The 21648-nt window shown below is 58.0% G+C and overlaps 3 protein-coding genes across 4 annotated transcripts; 2 read left to right on the top strand and 1 right to left on the bottom strand.

The window, feature by feature from the left end:
• Positions 1-380: 380 nt before the first annotated feature.
• On the top strand, positions 381-13904 carry USP5 (ubiquitin specific peptidase 5). Of its 2 annotated transcripts, none has more exons than XM_027591817.2 (20): positions 381-730; positions 3927-4052; positions 4299-4365; positions 4542-4675; positions 4833-4978; positions 5183-5367; positions 5840-5934; positions 6755-6948; positions 7684-7755; positions 8038-8125; positions 8254-8379; positions 8845-8998; positions 9317-9491; positions 10113-10201; positions 10824-10946; positions 11544-11687; positions 11766-11911; positions 12130-12283; positions 12542-12626; positions 13251-13904. In XM_027591817.2, the coding sequence occupies exons 1-20, from the start codon at positions 521-523 to the stop codon at positions 13342-13344; spliced, it is 2607 nt and encodes an 868-aa protein (XP_027447618.1). In that variant the 5' UTR covers positions 381-520; the 3' UTR covers positions 13345-13904. The 2 variants fall into 2 exon arrangements, with proteins under 2 accessions (XP_027447618.1, XP_027447617.1); XM_027591816.2 differs by having other exon boundaries at positions 10824-11015.
• An 888-nt stretch (positions 13905-14792) lies between these two features.
• Positions 14793-18394, top strand: TPI1 (triosephosphate isomerase 1). The gene is made up of 7 exons (XM_027591826.1): positions 14793-15054; positions 16270-16393; positions 16507-16591; positions 16666-16798; positions 17079-17164; positions 17612-17699; positions 17790-18394. The coding sequence occupies exons 1-7, from the start codon at positions 14829-14831 to the stop codon at positions 17906-17908; spliced, it is 861 nt and encodes a 286-aa protein (XP_027447627.1). The 5' UTR covers positions 14793-14828; the 3' UTR covers positions 17909-18394.
• A 109-nt stretch (positions 18395-18503) lies between these two features.
• Positions 18504-21005, bottom strand: SPSB2 (splA/ryanodine receptor domain and SOCS box containing 2). Its single transcript, XM_027591827.2, has 3 exons — positions 20870-21005; positions 19863-20606; positions 18504-18918 (listed from the first exon to the last, which is right to left on the bottom strand). The coding sequence occupies exons 2-3, from the start codon at positions 20524-20526 to the stop codon at positions 18791-18793; spliced, it is 792 nt and encodes a 263-aa protein (XP_027447628.1). The 5' UTR covers positions 20527-20606; positions 20870-21005; the 3' UTR covers positions 18504-18790.
• Positions 21006-21648: the final 643 nt, after the last annotated feature.

Genomic DNA, 21648 nt, shown 5'->3' with positions numbered 1-21648 from the left:
CGCTTTTAAGACCTTCAGTTTCTAAAAAAACTAGTCACGACATTTTACGCGATTTTGTACAGATCCAGCTGGAGATGAAGTTGTGAAGGTTTTTCTGAGGCGACAGAGATAGTAATCCTTATTGGTTGACGGAGTTATCAATCACTCGACACCAACCCTCTCAAACTCCGCCTCATTGGACAGCCCCTTTTCAAATACCAAGAATACAACTGGCCTTCTGTTTTCCGATTGGACAGGACCCAGGAAAGTTTCTGGGATTGATTGGTTTAAAAAACCGTCAGTTTCTGCTCTTTGATAGAAGACACGCGAAGGGACTGTAGGGGTCCGGGCATCCAAAACTCGGGGACCCACCTCACTGCTCTACATGCGCTCTGCCCTTGGGAGCGTGGGATTGGTTCTTTCGACCATGGTTGCATTAGAAGCGCTTTTCATTGGCGTTAGCCAAGAGTAGGGCAGAGGGCGGAGCACTAGTAGGCAGGCTGCGTCCAACTGCCATTCTCGCGCGTCCTCCCTTTAGCGCATGCACCTAACGAGTAGTGCTCATTGGACGGCAAGCCTAGGGGGTGGGGGACTGGGAACGGTGGGAGCCGCTGTGTGTGGAGGAGCTGCTGCCGGTGTCATGGCGGAGCTGAGTGAGGAGGCGCTGCTGTCAGTATTACCGACGATCCGGGTTCCTAAGGCTGGAGACCGGGTCCACAAAGACGAGTGCGCCTTCTCCTTCGACACGCCGGTAAGCCCATTCCCCACGCCCGCAGAGAGCACGACTTCCTTCCATCGCCCTGGTCATTCTGCCGGGGCCTGCAAGCCTTGGGCTACCGCCTCCCTGCGATGCACCATGGGACTTGTAGTCTCCCACGCTCCTCCCTGCCGTTGCATTTAATTAGCTGGAGCTGTCGTGTGACTACCGCCCCCGGAAGCCACCGCGCCCGCCTCGCCCGTTCCCCGTCTCGTGGAGCACTGTGGGGATCGTAGTCGCTCTCTCCTCTCATTGCCGTTCCAAGGCAGAGGCGCATCCCGATCGTCGGACTACATCCCCCAAGTGGACCCCTGCGAAAGCCTGGGAGTTGGCCTTGCCTGCCGCGCACGGCTCTCCGGGTTTTGTAGTCTCGTGCCGGAGGGATGGGGCGACCCCGCACTGTTCCGGGCCGGAGTTAGGGTTGGAGGGTGGGGACTGCATTTCGTAGGCGCCTAGTAGTCTGGAAGGGACCGTGAAGAAGGCCAGTTCTGAGAAGGGCCAAGTTAGACTCCACCCGTGGTTAATGTGGACAGGGGGCGGGGAGGTGGGTCATTGGTGGTAGGGAGGAGAGGAAAGAAGGGAGGAAAGCTATAGTCTTTTCTCCTTTGAGGTGGACCTGTGACTGCAGCCCCCTCTCTTTTTCCCGCCCATCACAGGGAGCAGAGGGAACCCTTTTAAAAGTATTCCCAGAGAGACGGTGTCTTTCGTGGAGGATACTAAGACCCCTTTCCCATCCCGCTCCCACCCTTGACTAGTTAGACAAAGCCTCCACCCACACCATGCTTCACGTTTTGCAGGCTCCACCCGGAACCTCTCTTCCTGCAGTTCTGCCTTCCTGTGTCACCCTCAAGCGGAGACTAGCCTTTGGCCTGGCCAGAGTCTTAACTGAGAGGGCAGCCGCCTGGTTGGGATCCGCCCCCATCTCTACCCCTCCCGACCGGCGGCCGCTGGGCCCTGCCCAGGGTGTTCAGCCAGAACAGCTCATGGCTGGGAAAACTGCAAGTCAGAGTGGAAAGGCTTCATTAATGCATCGCCAGTGCTGAGTATAGCAGCATGATCTAAGGCCCAGTTCAGGATCATCACTGTGATTTGTGGTTTGCTTGGTTTGCTAGGCTTTGATCTGAGCCTCAGACAATGTGCTGCTTCTCTGGAGTCTGGCTTTGGCAGAGCTAAAAGAGGATGGCTCAGAGCAGAGCTCCAGGGTTCCCAAGGCTTGGGGAAACCAGCGTTTATTTCCAACAGAGGAGTTCGGTTACCGCGGAGCTCCCACATGCCACCCAAGTTCATCAAGTGCAGGGCTTGGTGAAGCACTGTCTTCCTCAGGAGGGAAAGGTTTTTCTTAATTACCAACAGATGGTAGAAGTCAGTGGCTCCCTCTTCACACTCCTGTTTGTCTCTCCTTGGTAACTGCTTCAAATAATCCAAATGGTGTTTTTGTAAGCTTGTTATACTTTCCTTCTCTCATCCCAAGTCAGGAGATCTCCAGTGTGGCTCAGTTGCTTTCCTAACCAACTACCAGCATGTTTGATTATCTTCAAATTGGCTTCATGGTGGAAGAGAGCTTATTTGACCTCCCTGATGAAAAATGTTCCATTTGCTCATCAACATTGTAATCCACACGGTCTAGGGAGTGGTACAGAGCAATCTATGGGACCAAGAACTAACTGCCTTAGACAGTGCCCTATTTTTCATATCACAGCAGAGAATTTTTCAAGGCCACTGAGGCGTTTATTCAAGGAAGAAGATGCCTGTTGTTGCTTGGATCTGAGGGAAGACTCTTGTTTTCTCCACTTACCTCCTCCACCTTATCCATCACTATTCACAAAGGCACTGGCAGACTTGTTCTGTTTTAGAGAAGCTCATCCTCCCTCCTTAGCCGTGATTTAGGGTGGACCCTTGTCTTTCCCTGTTTTCTTCCTGGGTTATATGTATTTTAGCGGTCTTAGCAGGTGTTGCTAGATTATTCTACAGAGGGAATGGCTTTGAGGTTGGCAGTTGATGGACGTCAGTGGGGATTTAGTTATTGGTCAGAGGGGAGGCAGCAGGGTAGTGGCTGGAGAATGCTGGTCTTCATGTCCCTGTCAAACTAGGCCCAGGTATAGCAGTGAGCCCCAGACAAGGCATTGTTTTGTTTGTTTGTTTGTTTTAAAGATTATTTATTTATTTGACAGAGAGAGACACAGCGAGAGAGGGAACACAAGCAGGGGGAGTGGGAGAGGGAGAAGCAGGTTTCCCGAGGAGCAGGGAGCCCGATGCGGGGCTCGATCCCAGGACCCTGGGACCATGACCTGAGCCGAAGGCAGACGCTTAACCGACTGAGCCACCCAGGCGCCCCCGCACAAGGCATTGTTACCCTGGAGCCAGGCTTGAGCAGGAAAGGAGGGAGAACCCTCAGCATGGTCCACGGTTTGACGACCTGGTAGGGTGTGCTAAAGGAAAAGTCTGGGCTTGCTGGCAAGCTCAGGAGCTGGGTGTATTGTTCAAGTTTTAGAATCTCAACTCCTCCAGTCCGGAAAGTTTTCTGAGTCCTGGAGATGAGGCAGGGTTTGTCATTGTGTCCCTGGTTTAGGTTCTGTGTCTGACATGCAGGCCTTTCTTCTCCAAGGAAAGGACCCCTTTTCCTTCTGAGTATAACCACTGGCACTGGAAGTCCATGGTATTTGATTCCTGTTTACCTCAAGGAAAGAGGTAAAGGGGGGCGCCTGGGTGACTCAGTCTGCCTTTGGCTCAGGTCATGATCCCGGAGTCCTGGGATTGAGTCCTTTGTTGGTCTACCTGCTCAGCGGGGAGCCTGCCCCTCTCTCTCCCGCTCCCTCTGCTTGTGTGCTCGCACTCTCTCTCTCTCTCTCAAGTAAATAAAATCTTAAAAAAAACAGAGAGAGAGAGATAAAGGGAGTTCTCTATAATTGATTGGAAGGCTCCAAAGCCCAAAGAAGGAAGAGGAGTGATGACCGACAGGTGTTGCTCAGCTCCTGGTACCCTTGGTTGTTATCAAAGTCATAGGAGACTGGGGAGAATCTTTGCCATGCACTGGGTCCTAAAATGCTCAATGACTTGCCAAGAGCCACATGGTGTTGGAGAACAGAGCTTTTCTTTTGGAAACCGGCAGTGTCTGGCCCTGGGTCTTGGTTTCCGCACCTGGCCAGGCTTCATCCTCCCTGTGTTTTCTCCCCTGCTTCTTGTACTGCAGGAGTCTGAGGGTGGCCTCTACATCTGCATGAACACATTCCTGGGCTTTGGGAAACAGTATGTGGAGAGACATTTCAACAAGACAGGCCAGCGAGTCTACCTGCACCTCCGGAGGACCCGGCGCCCGGTAGGGACAGGGCTGGGGCAGGGCCTGGGGATATTCAGGCGCAGGCCCCTGGGCTTCCATTTTGAATCTGTCTCTTCTGTTCTGACCTCCTATTGGCCTCAGTTTCCCTCTCTTAACCTATTTCTGTTGGTATCATTAGAACTCAGCCCCCGTGTTTTTTTAGCTCCATTCCCTTCTAAGATTAGCCCACTCTGTCCTGTCTGTCCTCCCCATTTGCTGATGCTGGCCCTTCCTGCGTCGTTGCAGAAAGAGGAGGACACCACTACAAGCACTGGAGACCCCCCCCGTAAGAAGCCCACCCGGCTGGCTATTGGTGAGCGCCATCACAGTCCTGTTCTTCCTGAGCTGGTCTTCCCCGCTCTTAGACGTTCTAGGAGAGCCCTAAAAGAATGGGCCTGATCAGTGGCCCACAGTGAGATGCTGTGTCAGAGGAGGGACATTTACCGGGGGTGGTTGTCCTACCCTCCCTCCTCTTCCCTGTTTCACCAGGCATGGAAGGCGGGTTTGACCTCAGCGAGGAGAAGTTTGAATATGATGAGGATGTGAAGATTGTTATTTTGCCGGATTACCTGGAGATTGCCCGGGATGGGTTGGGGGGACTGCCTGACATCGTCAGAGATCGGGTACGAATACTTTCCCACCCTACCAGGGTCTCTAGGGCAAGCGGGGCCTGAGCAGTGATGTCTTGGGCAAGCCCCGAGGGAGCTGGAGACTGAGGGGCTAGAGGGGCAGGGGAGGAGGGAGGGCTGGGTACCGTCTCTGACCCTCTGCTCCCCCCAGGTGACCAGTGCGGTGGAGGCCCTGCTGTCGGCTGACTCGGCCTTCCGCAAGCAGGAGGTGCAGGCCTGGGATGGGGAAGTACGGCAGGTGTCTAAGCATGCCTTCAACCTCAAGCAGCTGGACAACCCTGCTCGAATCCCTCCCTGGTGAGGCCTGGCCCTTCCACCTTGGGGCACAAGCCCCAGAACAGGGGGTTCTGGTGGGGAGAGGGTCAGGAGGGGGACTGGGGGAGATGAACTCAGCAAAGGGATGTCTAGGGGAGAGGAGAAGAGAGCGCTCTTGGACTGGCAGGGGGCCAATCCCATGACCCCTGACCCCTATCTCAGCTGACTTTCTTCTCCCTGGGTTAGTGGCTGGAAGTGTTCCAAGTGTGACATGAGAGAGAACCTGTGGCTCAACCTGACAGATGGCTCCATTCTCTGCGGCCGACGCTACTTCGATGGCAGTGGGGGCAACAACCATGCTGTGGAGCATTACAGGGAGACGGGCTACCCGTTAGCTGTCAAGCTGGGCACCATCACACCCGATGGAGCTGGTACTCCCTCCCCCTCCCCTCCCCCAGCTCCCTCCATGCTGAAGTGCGTCTGAACTGTTACTCATTGTATATGACACAAATAACACGTCAATACGTTCTCTTGATAAACAATGAAAATACCGCAGATGAGACTAAATCTTCAGTTTACCCCCCAAACCCAGTCCCTTTCTTAGAGGTTACCAGCATTATCTGTTTAGCAAGTATCCTTCCAAACCCACCTGACCGTAGCACCTTACCCTGCGTGGTAGAGTCACAGGTAACTCTAGCCCTCGTGCTCTTTCACCCCATCTTCCCAGCCAGCCAGTCTCCGGAGGGCCCGTGACTTCACTGCTACTCAGGGCAGCCCAGGGGGTTACCTTTACCGGCCCATCCTTCTGTCCCACCAGTGCCCCTTCGGGGCAGGGAGTGCGATTTGGTGGCCAGGCCCGGCCAGAGCCACCCCTTCTCACCCTGCTCCTGCCTCCTGCCCTAGACGTGTATTCTTATGACGAGGACGACATGGTCCTGGACCCCAACCTGGCTGAGCACCTGTCCCACTTCGGCATCGACATGTTAAAGATGCAGAAGGTGAGGTCCCCTCCAGCTTCAGATTCTCCTCATCCCTGCCCACTGGGCCCTTCCCGGCCTGAGGCTGAAGCAGTGCGTCCACGGCAGCTGCCACAGTTATCCCAGTCCCCAAGACATTTGCTCTTCCTTTGAAAAACCTTCTAGAATCATTCATTCATTCGTTGAATACTACTGAGTACCTACTATGTGCTAGTCACTGTGTGACTAAGACAAAGTACTTACATTCTAGATGGAAAGGCAGACATTTATCATGTGCTCAGGCAAACGCGTGAATTAACCACAAACCGATGGGTGCTGTGAGAGAGACATAGAGGGGCGCCTGGGTGGCTCAGTGGGTTAAGCGTCTGACTCTTGATCTCAGCTCAGGTCTCGATGTCAGAGTTGTGAGTTCAAGCCCCGTGTTGGGCTCCACGCCCAGCGTGGAGCCTACTCGATAAAAAAAAAAAAGAGACAGAGACAGGTGTTGCAGAAGTGGTATACAGCCGGAGGACCTGGCCAGTCGAGGGGATGGAGGAAGCGATGCTTGAGTGCAGAGCTGAGGGGTGAGAAGGAATGGAAAAAACACTTCAAGCAGAGGGACTCGCATTCATTTCTTCCTGCCACCAGAGCGGAGGCCTGATGGCTCACAGGCCTCGGGGACAATCCCTCGTGGCCTTCTGGAACTGGGACTGGGGATATCCAGTGTGTCTCCCATGTGAGAGTCCATAACTGAACACATTCGAAGCTCCAGCTGGGGACTGTCCTGGACCCTGTGAGGGATCAGTGTGAAAAATCCAGGACTGAGTTTCCCACTGTGTCTGAAGTGCCCCTTCCCTTGCAGACGGACAAGACGATGACAGAGCTGGAGATCGATATGAACCAGCGGATTGGCGAATGGGAGCTGATCCAGGAGTCAGGTGTGCCACTGAAGCCCCTGTTCGGGCCTGGCTACACGGGCATCCGGAACCTGGGTAACAGCTGCTACCTCAACTCGGTGGTCCAGGTGCTCTTCAGCATCCCCGACTTCCAGAGGAAGTGAGTGGCACCCCCTCCCAGTGACTGGACCCCTGACCCCGCCGCTCTGCCGGTCGCTGGCCTCTAGGCACAGTCCTCCCTCAGCCACTGTCAGGACTTCTGTGTTCTGGCACAGTCTTCGTTCCCGTGACGCTGTGGCTGGCGTACCCCCATCAGTTAGAGCAGCCCTGTTCCCCGGCCCCACGGGCCCCAGAGAGGGCAGAACACCGAACCCCAGGGCGCTCCCTGGCCTCCTGACTGACTCAGAGGGAAGGAGGTGCTCTTCACTTCAGGCCAGTGACAGCAGATGAGGACCTACCATGGCCATGTAGCACTTGCGGGGGAGGGGAGGGCCTGGGACACCAGGAGAGAAAAGGCCCATTCTGAGCAGAAAGGAGTCTGCCTTCTAACTGAGAAGGACTCCATGCATACGTGGAAACTTAACAACGTGTTGACCTGTTCCGTCCCATAGAGTGGGAACTGTCCTTACCCTTCTCCCAGGCTGCCTTCTCCCCTCCCCTGGCTCGGTCCTGGGAAGGAGGCCGGGAAAGAAGGCAGCGGAGTGCACCACATGCTGGCATAGTTGAGAAGGGGAGGAAGGACAGGTTGCTGGGAAGACATGGGACTCCGTGGTTGAACCACGTAACTCCCCACTCTGGAGGGAGCCTGTTCCCTGAGCAAGTGGATAATACTCCCTCCCCTTTCCCTTGGAGCCCATGCCATTGTGCCTTCAATTATGCTTCCCTTGGCTCTTAGGTATGTGGATAAGCTGGAGAAGATCTTCCAGAATGCCCCGACGGACCCTACCCAGGACTTCAGCACCCAGGTGTATGTAGCCAGGTCCCGTGTACAAAGGTTCTCGAGAGCCTCGCAGCCCGTACGCCTTCTGTCCTCCATGATCGCCTGGAGTGGGCAGCAGCGTGGGATGTTTGCCTCGGGCCATGCTGTCTGCCTTGAGTTGGGCTCCTGGGGACTCTGCAGTTTTTCACATTGTAGAGGGTTGCCTAAGGGCTGTAAGCAGGGCTTGAGTTGGGGCGGAAAAGGCCCAGAGAGAGGGCAGACGATCATTAGTGGGCTGAAGCTAAATAGTTCTCTTGGATGTTAACGCAGGGCCAAACTGGGCCATGGCCTGCTCTCGGGAGAATATTCCAAGCCAGCACCGGAATCAGGCGATGGGGAGCAGGTGTCAGAACAGAAGGTGAGTCTGGGACGCTATCCCTTTCAGGCTCTGGAATTAAGGGGAGACAGGTCTGGGAGATGTCTAAACAAGGCCCCTTGGTGGCCTCTTGAGCCCCAGCTAAATCGCTGCCCTGGCTCTCTGCCTAGGAAGTTCAAGATGGCATTGCCCCTCGGATGTTCAAGGCCCTCATCGGCAAGGGTCACCCTGAGTTCTCCACCAACCGGCAGCAGGATGCCCAAGAGTTCTTTCTTCACCTCATCAACATGGTGGAGGTAAGGGCTGGGCAGACGGCAAGGAGGCACTCCGCACTCCCTCCATCTGTCTGCTGCTCTCACCCTTCTCCCCCCTGCCCGTTCTGTCCGGTCAGCCCCAACCAGCCCCGCCCCTGGGCCCCGGGCGTCTGCGTGCACTGGGCCTTCCCTGAGGAGAAAGCTAAGCAGTGATCCTTATACCTGATGGGCTTGCAGCCGAATGAAGGGTACACGCAGAGCAAATGAGATGAAGATGCTTATTGCCTGTAAAGAAAAACACCAACACGTTCCCCCACGGTCTCCCAGTGCCATGATGGGGCTGGGAGGGGAAGTTGATTAGGGAAGGATCTACTCTTGCACCCGCGTGCCTCCTAGGGGCAGACTCCCTTCCGCTCCTCTCTCTCCCTGACCCCCCTAGTGGCCCTTTCAGGCCCCCATCCCCTTTCCTGGCCGCGCCGACCTCCCCACACTGCCTCTTTCCTATAGAGGAATTGTCGGAGCTCTGAAAACCCTAACGAGGTGTTCCGCTTCTTGGTGGAGGAAAAGATCAAGTGCCTGGCCACAGAGAAGGTGAAGTACACCCAGCGAGTGGACTACATCATGCAGCTGCCTGTGCGCATGGACGCGGCCCTTAACAAAGGCAGGTTGCTCTCGGCCTGGGTGCAGGGGGACTGTGGGGCCTAGGCGGGGTGCTAGGACACCTTATGGGAGCAGAGCCCACGGTGTGCCCTGCTCCCCCAGCCAGAGGTCTGGAGCAGGGGCCATCTCGGGGAGGTAGGGTCACCCTTGCTTGTCAGCGCTGTGCTGAGGATGAGAGGCAAGATCGTACATACCTGTGTCACGGGGGTTTGAGGTGGGGGCAGCTGACTTGGTCACGGCCATCGGGCCAGCCTGGCAAGGCTAAGGAGGGCAAGAGGCAGTGGCCTCTGAAGGCCTCACCCACCAATTCTGCCACCAGAGGAGCTTCTGGAGTATGAGGAGAAGAGGCGGCAAGCCGAGGAGGAGAAGTTACCACCACCGGAGCTGGTCCGGGCCCAGGTGCCCTTCAGCTCCTGCCTGGAGGCCTATGGGGCCCCGGAGCAGGTGGACGACTTCTGGAGCACGGCCCTGCAGGCCAAATCAGTAGCTGTCAAGTAAGTCCTGTTGGTCTGCGCCTCAGGCTTCGGGCCACTCTCAGGGTGACCCCAAAGATACTCTCTGCCTCGTTCTCAGTCTTTCGGCCCTTCTCAGGGCCGTGTCCGTTGGGGCTGCTCATCATCTGGCCCCAAGGCAAGGGAGAGTTCCCAGCAGCAGTCGACGTGGATGATTGCCACATTCCCTTGTCCTGCCCCGATCACTCCATCTTCTCCTGTGGGACAGGGTCACGTTTTCGTGCAGCTTCTGTCCACTCGTGCCCTCAATCTTGGCAAGAGCAAAGGCACAGTCTCCGTTTTGGACAGAATTTGGATTTCTAGCAAACAGCCTGAGTTTGGGCCTCATCCTGTCGTTGGCATAAGCTTGAGATCTGAAAGAATGCTTTGGTCTCAAGGAATTTCAGCCATTTCCCCTCCTCACCCCCCCCTTTGACAGGCCCCTGGCTTCTGCCGCTCCTTGTCTGCAGATGCTCTGATGCCTGCCCAGGGCAAGATAAGAATATGGAGTATCTTCTGGGCTATCAGGTCTTCTACCCACGAGAGGCTGAACCCCAGGGTGGGGGTCTCAGGAGAGGAGAACTGTGGGATTCTCTGGGTACCAGGACATTCTCTCTTCCCTAGGACCACACGATTTGCCTCTTTCCCTGACTACCTGGTCATCCAGATCAAGAAGTTCACCTTCGGCTTAGACTGGGTGCCCAAGAAACTGGGTATGGTGGCTGGGATGAGTGAGGGAGGTTATGCAGAAAATGCGAGAAAAAGAAGGGGCCTTACCGTGTGTAAACTAGTGATTCTCCACCTTTCCTGCAAAGGAGGGAAACATAACCCTAAATGTTTCAAAATGAGCCGAGTTTGAAAAGCACGGACTAAAAATATGAAGACACTTGATTTTACAGTGATGATTACAACCAAAAGCGGTTTTCATAGTTTTACTTTTGTACTTGGTAAAAGGTTCTCATTTAGATAATCTTGAAACGGTTCTCGTGAGTCTTACAGCCCCTGATGACTTTGAGAACTCCTGATTTCACTTCGTGTCCTAGATAAGTCGAGACCCACAGAGGTATGAGATCATTGTGTTGTACAAGTTGGAGGCCCCCGTCCTTGTCCGTAGCGCACCTGAGGCAGATCTAGGACTAGAATCCAGGCCTCCTGATTCCCAGGCCCACCATTACATTACACGGGGACCCCTGCAGTTGGTACCGCTCTGAGCAGCTCCTTATTCCAGAGCAGTGCCAAGGTGTGGGGCAGGGCCTTGAGGATCCCCGAGTGCTTTCTCAGGGAAGGCCCCAGGGAGCTGGGGAGGTGACCCTTTTCCCACCGTTCCAATTACAGATGTGTCCATTGAGATGCCAGAGGAGCTAGACATCTCCCAGTTGAGGGGTACAGGGCTGCAGCCTGGGGAGGAGGAGCTGCCTGACATTGCCCCACCCCTCGTCACTCCGGATGAGCCCAAAGGTAGCCTTGGTTTCTATGGCAACGAAGACGAAGACTCCTTCTGCTCCCCTCACTTCTCCTCTCCAACATGTTAGTGACTCTTCTTCCTGCCTGTCTCTCTCCTTTGCTGATGGGGGTCTTCTCTGCCTGCCTCCCCTTGACCCTGTCCTTCGTGTTTCTCCTGTCCTCCCTTTCAAATTTCCCCTGCCCTCTTCTGATGGACGTGAGGGCTGACGAGGGCGCTCCCAGCCACATTCTCTGTGTGGATGGCCGTAGCCCTGGCCGCTTGCTTCTCTGCCCTTGTCACCTCGGCGCGTGGGGGTGGGGAGAGGCAGCATACTCCAGAAACGGGGCCCATTCTGTGAGAATGGGCGAGGAGGGGATCCACGGGAGAGCTTTAGCCTCAGTTCTGTGTCTGTAGTCCTGCGGCCCCCACATGATGGCGTGCCGCCATTTTAGTTCTGGAGCAAGGTGCCAGGCCTTGGAAAGAAAATGCATGGAACCGGGGTTGGGGGGATGGTGTTGGGAGAGGGCCAGAGGGCTGGACCGTGGGAGGCAGGAGGAGCAGATAGTGGCCCAAGGAGTCAGGTCACTGTGCCCTCACTTCTCCCCCCACAGCACCCATGTTGGACGAATCGGTCATCATCCAGCTGGTGGAGATGGGCTTCCCTATGGATGCCTGCCGCAAGGCTGTCTACTACACGGGCAACAGTGGGGCTGAGGCCGCCATGAACTGGGTCATGTCACACATGGACGACCCAGGTAGGCCGGGGTGGGCGGCAGGGTGGAACAGGGCCCCTGTCCTCCCCCACACACACTTCAATCCCTTCACCCCCGCAGATTTTGCAAACCCCCTCATCCTGCCTGGCTCCAGCGGGCCTGGCTCCACGAGTGCAGCAGCTGACCCCCCACCGGAGGACTGCGTGAGCACCATCGTTTCCATGGGCTTCTCCCGGGACCAGGCCCTGAAAGCTCTTCGGGCCACGGTATGGGCTGCCCCTGGCTGAGGACCGGGGGCTGGTGGGAAAGAACCAGGTGGGGTGAGGTTCCATCCTTTGTGAGCCAGACCAAGGACCACTGGTGTGGGACGGCCGAGGCTTGGGCTCCACCCTTTCGTGGCTGTGCGGAAGGAGGGGAGGCCTTCACCGGTGGTCTTCCTGGCCCTGAACTTGTTGGAAAGAGTAACGCTTCCCTCCTCTCCAAGAACAATAGTTTAGAAAGGGCCGTGGACTGGATCTTCAGTCACATTGATGACCTGGATGCAGAAGCCGCCATGGACATCTCGGAGGGCCGCTCAGCTGCCGACTCCATCTCCGAGTCTGTGCCAGTAGGACCTAAAGTCCGGGATGGGCCTGGAAGTGAGTGTCCCTGGGAAACAGGATGGGCCGGCGGAATCTAGCCGGTCTGCTACCAGCTCCTCATTCCAAAGCAGCTCTGCTTCCCTCAGGGGGCAGAGGGGGCAGGAGCTTCTTTCCACTGACATGGCTTCGGAAGGCGGGCTTCTAGGAGGCCGAGACAGACTTGTGACCCAGTTGCTGCCCCCCGGTCCCTGAGTTTGGGCTGTTAGATGCATCTTTGGGCTGGCGCTCAGGGACCCCTCTCTTTGTCTCCTCTAGAGTATCAGCTCTTTGCCTTCATCAGTCACATGGGCACCTCTACCATGTGTGGTCACTACGTCTGCCACATCAAGAAGGAAGGCAGGTGAGGGGCTGGCAGGGTACATCCTGAACCGAGGCGTGCTAGTGGGGATGAGTGGGGGCATCCTGGGAGTCCTTAGAATATTTGCGGGAGAAGGTAAAGGCCTGCTGGATGGGGGGGGCGTAGAGACAGCAGAAAGTGATAGAATGCCTGACAGCAGGGATCGGCAGACGACAGACAGCCCAAGGCCACCTGCTTTTCTAAGTAAAGTTTTAATGAGCATAACCACACTTACTCACGTATGTATCGTCCGTGGCTGTTTTCATGCTGCAACAGGAAAGTTGAGTAATTGTGTCAGAGACCGGATGGCCTGCAAAACCTAAACTCCTTACTGTCTGGCCCTTTCCAGAAAACGTTTGCAGACCGGGGTCTGACAGGAACGGGCGGGGGTGGCCGTAGCGGGACTGGAGGATTTGAAGACTCGAGCAGGGAATGGGATTGGGGTGCTCCCTTCAGGCAGGTAGCAGCTAGCCTGTCGATGTGGGGGCCCAGGCTGAGAACGTTGGGAACCTTCGCGCCGGAATCACTGGGATCAACTCCAGGGGCTATGTCAGAGACTTAAGGTGATGCAAAGTGGACGCCCAGTCTGTTCTTCCTTCTCCACCCTCCCCCTCCCCTCTTCCCCAGATGGGTGATCTACAATGACCAGAAAGTGTGTGCCTCTGAGAAGCCACCTAAGGACCTGGGCTACATCTACTTCTACCAGAGAGTGGCCAGCTAAGAGCCTGCCCTGACCCCTTACCACTGAGGACAGGGGACGGACCATCTGGCATGAGGGATAGGGGCTGAGGGATGGACTTCAGCCACCCGCTCCCCTGCTCTGTACCTTTTTTCTTTTTGTCCTCAGCAGCAGGGAAGAAGCTAGAGGCCATGGGAAAATGGCCAAGCAAAGCGGGGGACACTCGAGAGACTTTGGGGATAGAGCAGGAAGGGGATGGGAGGGGCCGGCCACCTGTCTGTGAGGAGACTTTGTTGCTTTCCCTGCCCCTTGAACCCACAGTGCTCAGCTTCTCTGTGTAATCCTGCCGGCCCCTGGTGTGGAGGGGGGCTTGTTTGTGTGTGCGTGTGGGTTTAGCTTCGTGCAGCCTCTTCCACAGGACGGGGCGTCCGGGCCTCCCCTCCCTCTTTGTGTTTGCTCCCTGTGTGGTCAGGCAAGGAGGGCTGTGAGGGAAACGGGGATCCCCCTCGCCCTCCGGCCTGTCTTTCCCCCACCCTGTCTCTTCCCTGCCCTTCTCTGGAAAATGCCAAAATACACGATGTGAATAAAAGTACAATGGCTAAGTCGTGTCCTGTTTGGGACCTTGAGAGAGACTGATCTTGCCTGGGGCTAGCAGGAGAGCCGCCTCTGCCCCTTGCCCCCCTCTGCCCCCTCCCTGGGCAGTTCTCTACTTTCACTAGTTGTAGAGCTCTTGGGAAATGGGCTGTGAGATGAGGTGGGGCCAGCACTGGGGCAGTAGAAAAAAGCTGAAGGGTGGGGGCTGTCAGACCAGGGGCAGTGGAGTGGGGTGACACAAAGATGAGGGTGGAGAACTCTGTCTTCCCTCCAGCAGTCGCCCCGGAGGGGTCCCAAGTGGGTATTTCCCAACTGTCTCAGGTCCCCTAGGCCCTGCAGCCACCGTGTCGGTGAGCCAGCTGGAGCAGAGAGTGGGACTTCCCGGGCGGGGTGGGCGTGCGGGGGCTCCGTGCGGGCCGCCCCTCCCGCTCGGAACCCTGCTACCGGCCCCGTAACTGTGGGACTGCCCTCCCCCGGGTAGGTCAGAGGTGCCCGCCCAGCGATCGGGGATGCAGCTACTCCGACGGGGGGAAGGGAGGTCCTTTTCTCAGTTGGAGATGGATGCCCCCTCAGAGCTCCCTCGGCCCCGGCCAGCAGTGCCATCTCAGGCCAAGCAATCGGAGCCCAAGCTCCCCTTGGAAGCACCCCTGGCCCTCTGGGGGGCTGTGGTCGTGAAGTGGGGCTCCCCTGAGTGCGGGTTCTCGCCCCCTCCCAAAAGCCAGGCAATGGGGCCGAAGCGCCTGAGCCCCCGGACGCCCCTGGAACGTTGCTACAATCGGGGGGGTCACGTCAGAGCATTGCGGCGGCGGGCGGCGGGCGGCGGGCGGCGGGCGGCGGGCGGCGGGCGGCGGGCGGAGGGCGGCGGGCGGAGGGCGGCGGGCGGCGGGCGGCGGGCGGCGGGCGGCGCTTCCAGGCGCGGGGCCGGGCTAACCATGGCCAAGGGCGGGGAGGAGGCGGAGTTCCGCCTCACGGCGCTCTACATAAGCGGCCAGTGGAAGCGGCTGCGCGGTGCATCTGACCTTCAGTGTGTCGGCTCCAACGCCATGGCGCCCTCCAGGAAGTTCTTCGTCGGGGGGAACTGGAAGATGAACGGGCGGAAGAAGAACCTGGGGGAACTCATCACCACTCTGAACGCGGCCAAGGTGCCGGCGGACACCGGTAAGCCCTCGCGGGGCCGGGGCCGGGGCCGCGGCCGGGGGTGGGGGGAGGTCGGGCGTGGCGGCGCCCTCTCCCGAGCGGGTGTCCGCGCGGACCTGGATGCAGGGCTGGGCACGAGGGCTGCTGGGGTTCGGGACTTTGACCCCGCCGCGCCGGGGCCTCGCAGCCGCAATACCGGGGGTGTGTCGAGGTGGGGGGGAAGGCGGGGCCGCATGTAATGGTGCTCTCCGACCGTGAGGCGGGAGAGGATTTCTTCGGTCACCGTGGGCGAAGATGGCCCCGGGGCATGGACCGGGGCCGCACCCGACAGGAGCCGGGCATGGGAGCGGAGCCCCTGCGGACGATCACTGGAGGCTGGCGACAGCCCCGGCGTGTGGGGGAGGAGGCTGATCCTGCGTGCGGGGATCCAGCCACCTGCCCCCTCGGCCGTCTGCTCCGTGCGCTGCCGCACGTAGCCCGCGACTCCTCCCCGCGCCTCGCTGGGCGGGCCGACTCCCCGAGCCCGGCGGCAGTGGCCTCCTGAGCTCCCCGGCTCTATCCTTCACCCTCACCGGCCCAGATGGCGCCTGCCTTCCGACGAAGGGGCTGAGCAGGTGTCAAACAAGATGGTCTATTGGGGAGTGAGGAGCGATCCTACAGCCTTCTGCAGGCTGGAAACGGGAAAGCGCAAGGCCTCCTTGAGCTAGTCAGCTCCCTGCCACCCACAGGCAAAGAGTGCTGTCCTCGGCCCTTAATCCTCCCACCCACCTAAATCACAGAAACACCGGCCTGATCCAAAGAGGCCCTGGTTTATTCCCCCCGAGACCCCAATACAAACCCCAGGAGTTGGCTCTTTCTGCTTTTGCTAAAAATCCTTGCCTGGGGGTGGTAGGAATGGGCTATTTTAGAAGGGAGGTGTTGGCTCCAAGAGAATGCTGAGTCTAGGAGGTGCCCAGGCCCAGAATAGCCTGGGGAAATCAGAACCACAGCTGTTAAAGAGCAGAGGGCAGGGCGAGGGCCATGGCCTCCCAGGGACACCTGGAAGGCTCAAGGAGTTGGGTACAGGCCCAGCCTGGGCTGGGAAGTGGACAAAGATGATCTTGCTGGAGTGAAAAGGGGTGGAAGGCAGAACTGAGAAATCAGGTGAAGGTGAGGGGACCCCAGAACACTGGAGGGAGTCTGGAGAATGGCTTCCTTGTGACCCCATGCCCTTGTGCCATCATGTCTCCTCTCCAGAAGTGGTTTGTGCACCCCCTACCGCCTACATCGACTTTGCCCGGCAGAAGCTGGATGCCAAGATTGCTGTGGCCGCTCAGAACTGCTACAAAGTGACGAATGGGGCCTTTACTGGGGAGATCAGGTGAGATGCAGGCAGGAGGGGCGCGCCTGGGGACCCTGCCCTCACTTCCCTCATTGAAGGGAAAGCCACAGGGTGGGCTCTCTGCTGAAGCCTGGCTTTCTCTCTTCCTTTAGCCCTGGCATGATCAAAGACTGTGGAGCCACATGGGTAGTCCTGGGGCACTCGGAAAGAAGGCATGTCTTTGGAGAGTCAGATGAGGTTAGTAACCAGGAGGGGAGGTAAATGCTGCCTTACTCCAAGAGGGGTGGCTCACCAAATCTGTTCCTCCACAGCTGATTGGACAGAAAGTGGCCCATGCCCTGGCAGAGGGGCTTGGAGTAATCGCCTGCATTGGGGAGAAGCTAGATGAGAGGGAAGCTGGCATCACTGAGAAGGTTGTTTTCGAGCAAACCAAGGTCATCGCAGGTAACTCTGGAGAAGGGGACCTTTGAGCCTGGCCAGGGCTACGGGGGCACAGAGGGTGGGGTCAGATGCCCCATCCTGTGCTGATACAGGAAAGGAAGGGGAAGGGGAGGACCCTTGCATCCTTCATATCACTTCTGTTCCTGCCCAGATGCTATAGATGCCGCTTGGAGTTCCTCCCACAGCCACCAGGGGGCATCAGGCCACCATCATTCTTCATTCCCTGGGCAACGGGCTGGAGAGCTCCTTCCTGTTCACCCTTCTTCTGTGATCTGTCCCACAGATAACGTGAAGGACTGGAGCAAGGTTGTCCTGGCCTATGAGCCTGTATGGGCCATTGGGACCGGCAAGACTGCAACACCCCAACAGGTAACTGAGCCCAGGAGCTCTGCCTCTCCCCTACCTGCCTCGGTAGGACTGGACTGCAACAGAGATCATCTGAGCCAACCCCTAATTTTAAAGACAGGAGCCCCCAAGGCACCTGTCTGGCTCAGTAGGTAGAGCATGTGACTCTTGATCTTGGGGTCGGGAGTCCGAGCCCCATGTTGGGTGTAGAGATTACTTTAAAATAAAAAATAAAATATCTAAAAATAATAATAATATAGACCAGAACCCCCAGTCCCAGAGAAGGAGAGTGACTTGTCCAAGGACATCCATTCCAGGGTCTGGATGGGACTGGGGCTATGGTATTCTGACTCAGATCTCAGGGTTCTTGCCCCAAAACCACACTGCCTCTCTTCACTGGGGCCTAGCGTCTTTTAGCCTTTGAGTGAGAGAGGCAGGAAAAGGCTTACTTCATCTGGCTTCTTGTTCTAGGCCCAGGAAGTACACGAAAAGCTCCGGGGATGGCTTAAATCCAACGTCTCTGACGCGGTGGCTCAGAGCACCCGTATCATTTATGGAGGTAAGTGGGTTTGGCTCCCGCCTGAGATAGGGGTGCACTCGGCCCTCCTGTACCATCCCTGCCGATTTCCTCTGTCTTCTCCCTTACCAGGTTCTGTGACTGGAGCAACCTGCAAAGAGCTGGCAAGCCAGCCTGATGTGGATGGCTTCCTTGTGGGCGGGGCCTCTCTCAAGCCCGAGTTTGTGGATATCATCAATGCCAAACAATAAGCCCGTCCATCTCTCCTTTTCTTCCTAAGCCAGGGACTAGGTAGCTCAGGAGCTCAGTAACTGTGCTCCCCCCCACCCCCCACCCCGCACATGCTTCTGATGGTGTCACCTGCCCCCTTTGTGGCCAGAGTATACGTCTTCCTCACTGTTTACACCTTGCCCCGTAATGGCTGGGACCAGGCCCATCCCTTCTCCACAGAACTGTAATGGTCGGAACGAAACGTCACCGAGGTGGCTTCTCCGTGGCTGAGAGGCAGAAGGGGTGGAATTTGCTCGTGGGCCCCCTCAGCGTCCCCAGTGAGGGCAGGAGAGAGAAGCCATCCTCCTCTCCCATCTCACTCCCTGAGGCCGGGGGCTGAGAGAAAGCCCTGTCCTCCCCTCAGAGGCCAGAGGGGCTGCTCTCTCTCTCCCATGGTGCCAACGCCCATGTGTGTTGTGTGTGTGAGCAATCCCGCGTGCGGGGGGAAATAAACACCTGGCACTGAGCCTTGTGACGTGTCCTTCTTCACTGTACTTGCCTATACCCTCTTTTTCCTTTTTGAGGCAGCCCCAGGACACTTGCACAGAGAAACACCACAAACAGGTTTCTACAACAGCACATCTCTTACTGTTTTTACTTGAAAAAATGTCTTGCGTACCAGGCGGCCATAGTCTCGAACAGTGGCTCCCTTCTGTCCTTCCCCCCCCCCCCCCCCCCGCCCCCGGCTCTGGGTGGCTCTGGGGCTCTTGGATCCTCAGAGCCTGGGTTGGGGTAGGGGCCCAGCCTCACCTCCCCCTTGCCTCACTGGCTTTAAGCAGCTGGTCTAGGCCAGCAGTGCCTCCTCCCCGCCCCCCAGGGGAGGGGCAGCCTTGAGGCCCCAGCGCAATCTGTGTTCACAGGACTCACTGGTAGAGCAGGTAGCGCTTCATGGCAGGGGGCAAGGGAAGAGCAGATACCTGGCCAAGCCGGGTATCCCCCAGGGCGTGGCGCACACACAGGCGGCTCAGGTGCAGAAGGGAGTGTGGCTCCGCTGGGGGAGAGAAGGGAGGGGAAGATGAGTTGGGATGCAGCCACCAGTCAGACCTCCTCAAACCACAGGGTCCTGCCCAAGTTCCCTTCTGCTTTCCTGCTCTTGAGTCTTGGTTGAGAGGGAGATCTAAGGCACCCTGAAGTTCTGCACCTGTTCTTGCAGTGGGAGGCAGCACAGATTTCACACATCCCCAGTCCGCTGGGGGTGAAGCTCTAGCTAAGGCTCCCCACTAAGCAACAGGCCAAGGAAGCTTGGACTGTGGTGAAGCTAGTCCAGGCTTTGATTCCACAGAGCCTTGGAGCTGGGGGCTGATGAGGTGAAAGGAATGATGGTGCTCCTTCACTCTAGAATAGCTCACCACGGAGGGGAGGAGAGGTATCCACCCTCTGCTGAAGACTGCAACTGCAGGGCGCAGTGAAGTTCCATCAGTCCCAAGCCCTGGCCCCATCCTTTTTAGAGGAGGCCCCACCCGAAGGCCCTGCCTCCTTGCCTGCTCTCCTTCCAGATGCCCAGGGCTTCAAAGGCCCCTTCCTGGGGTCTGAGGACGGAAGTAGCACAGGCAGGTCAGAGCCCAGGGGATCTGGTCCACACCCTGGGTGCTTGGCACTGCCCATCCTCTGCCTACACCTTGCCCAGTACCCGTTTAACCCTGTGCACCTCTTGCTCCAGGAGCTGATACCGGCTGTAAAAGCCCTCATCCCTGGAGTGCCTCCCTCTAAGTAGCAAATGGCTTTTCCGAGCCTCACTTTCATCGCTACTGCTGCTGGGAAGATAGTTAAGTAACAGCTGTGAAGCCCTTTCGCCGTTCCCCCGCACTGAATAGAAGTAGGCAGGTGAGCTGAAGGCCCATTCCCTCTGCTCTTACAAGGTGTCGAGCGAGCTTCCATCCCAAACCACAGCCACCAGTAACAGAACACTCTCCCCACACCTGCCCCACGGCTCACCTCTCCTTCCGCCCAGGTAGCTGATGCGGACCTGGCACTGGCCCCAGACAGCGCTTACTGCCGGATACAGGGTCCTGCCCTTCAGTCCGCGGAAGGCAGGCCCCAGGTAGGTGCCCCCAATAGCGTAGCCCAGAGTTCCCTCCTCCATGTCCAGAACCACCAGCAGCCTCTCCGGCACCTCCAGCTGCTCACCATGAGGTCTGGCTGGATACTGGGGGGCCCCGGGCCCCTTGCTCTGATGATACAGCTTCCCCCGCCCAATGTCCCAGCCCCACGACTCGCTGTTGCTGCCCAGCAGCGCCGCATAGTGGTCAGCCTGCAGCGGGGCGAGGGCCGTGGCCACGCCCACCACGGCGTGGGTACCCCTCTGTTCCCGGGGCCAGCTGATCTCCCAGGCGTGCAGGCCCCTCGAGTAGCCTTTCTTACCCCGGGCCCCGTCAGTGCTCTGGGCCACGGGCCGCCGCTCAAAGCATAACCCCCCTTCCTTGACCTCGATGTTCTCTGAGCAGTCCTTGGGGTTCCAGCCATGCCGCTGTTGGGCTCCCACATCAGGACGGGGAGCAGACAGTAGCTCCTCCAAGCCCTCGGGACAAGAGAGGTCAGGGTACAGGGTCTGTGGGGTGGGGGTGCTGCTGCTGCCCCCTGCCAGGGCCGTCTGGCCCATGGAGGTGAGGAGCCGGAGGAATCCCCGAGTCTTGCTGGGGCGCCTCTCTTCTCAAAGTTGAGCTCCGCCTCGGGATTGACCTAGAGAGGAGTTGGGAGAAAAGAGGGTTTCAAGTGCGGGATCCTGGCGGGGGCTCCTCGCCCAGGCGCCCCCATCCTTTCACGCATGTTTGCCCACCACTTCTCCCCTCCCCTCCCTCTTGGCTCCCCGAAAGCTCTTAGGCCCATCACCTTGCCCTCAACCATCTGTCCCGGTCTCCCGAGACTCTCACGAGTTCGCCCCCTTTGGACCTCTCCAGGGCCATCCCCTTTCCCCACCCCGTGCCCCGTCACCGCTCCCGAACCTCGCTTGGCTTCCCAGACCCGGAGGTCACCGGCCCTCAGCAGGAGCTCAGCCGAAGGTAGCCGAGCCGCGCTGGGCGCAGACTGCCGGCAGCTTCCGCCTCCAGCACCTCCCCCGGTCTCGCCCCGCCCCAACGGGGGCCCACCGGGGCGGTTAACCCTCTCGTCGCCGCCCCAGGTCGCGCCCCGCCCCGTGGCCACCGCCCCTGGGGCTCCTCGCGGGCGGTTAACACCCCAGTCGGATCGCTGCTGTGGAGGGCACGCCCCGCCCCGAAGACCGGCCCCCCTAGACCCCATTCCGGGACGGTTAACCTGTGGCCCCCGCCCCGAGGCCCCAGCCCCGCCAGGGAGGCCCTCCCGGCTGGTTAACCCTTCTTGACCGCCACGGAGTCTGCACCGGGCTGTTGAGTCTCAGAATGAACTCTTTGATAGTATCACCTCTTTGGGATCCCAGGAAGTGTGTTCTCCATCGTCAAGACCTTTGAGCCGCTTGGGCAACCCACCCGTGAGGTCCTAGACGAAGGGCATGGGGTCAAGGAGGGGCTTCCACTGTGCTGAAATCTATCTCTATGTCCCTTTGATTCTGGGTGACTGTTTCTGGACTGGTCTCTTTCTGCCCCACTTGCGAGTCGGTCTGTTGTATGCCTGAGGTTCTGAACTCTGTTTTCAGAGGTAGATGTCCTGAGGCTCCATGCTGTGCTAGTCTTCATCCTGGATGTCAGTCCATTCCTGAGCCGTTGGTCTCATATGGTAGAGTACAGTGGTTAAGACTCTGGTTGTG

This window comes from Zalophus californianus, chromosome 9 (assembly GCF_009762305.2).
Source record: "Zalophus californianus isolate mZalCal1 chromosome 9, mZalCal1.pri.v2, whole genome shotgun sequence".
Taxonomy (NCBI): Eukaryota; Metazoa; Chordata; class Mammalia; order Carnivora; family Otariidae; genus Zalophus; species Zalophus californianus.
This window is presented reverse-complemented; position numbering and strand designations above follow the sequence as displayed.

Coding starts and splice junctions, on each gene's coding strand:
- USP5 (XM_027591816.2), top strand. CDS start 521: ATGCACCTAACGAGTAGTGCTCATTGGACGGCAAGCCTAGGGGGTGGG. Junction 5,368..5,839: donor CATCACACCCGATGGAGCTG/GTACTCCCTCCC, acceptor CTCCTGCCCTAG/ACGTGTATTCTTATGACGAG. Junction 7,756..8,037: donor CAGGACTTCAGCACCCAGGT/GTATGTAGCCAG, acceptor ATGTTAACGCAG/GGCCAAACTGGGCCATGGCC.
- TPI1 (XM_027591826.1), top strand. CDS start 14,829: ATGGCCAAGGGCGGGGAGGAGGCGGAGTTCCGCCTCACGGCGCTCTAC. Junction 16,394..16,506: donor GCCTTTACTGGGGAGATCAG/GTGAGATGCAGG, acceptor CTCTTCCTTTAG/CCCTGGCATGATCAAAGACT. Junction 16,592..16,665: donor TCTTTGGAGAGTCAGATGAG/GTTAGTAACCAG, acceptor GTTCCTCCACAG/CTGATTGGACAGAAAGTGGC.
- SPSB2 (XM_027591827.2), bottom strand. CDS start 20,526: ATGGGCCAGACGGCCCTGGCAGGGGGCAGCAGCAGCACCCCCACCCCA. Junction 18,919..19,862: donor CTACCTGGGCGGAAGGAGAG/GTGAGCCGTGGG, acceptor TCTCTCCCCCAG/CGGAGCCACACTCCCTTCTG.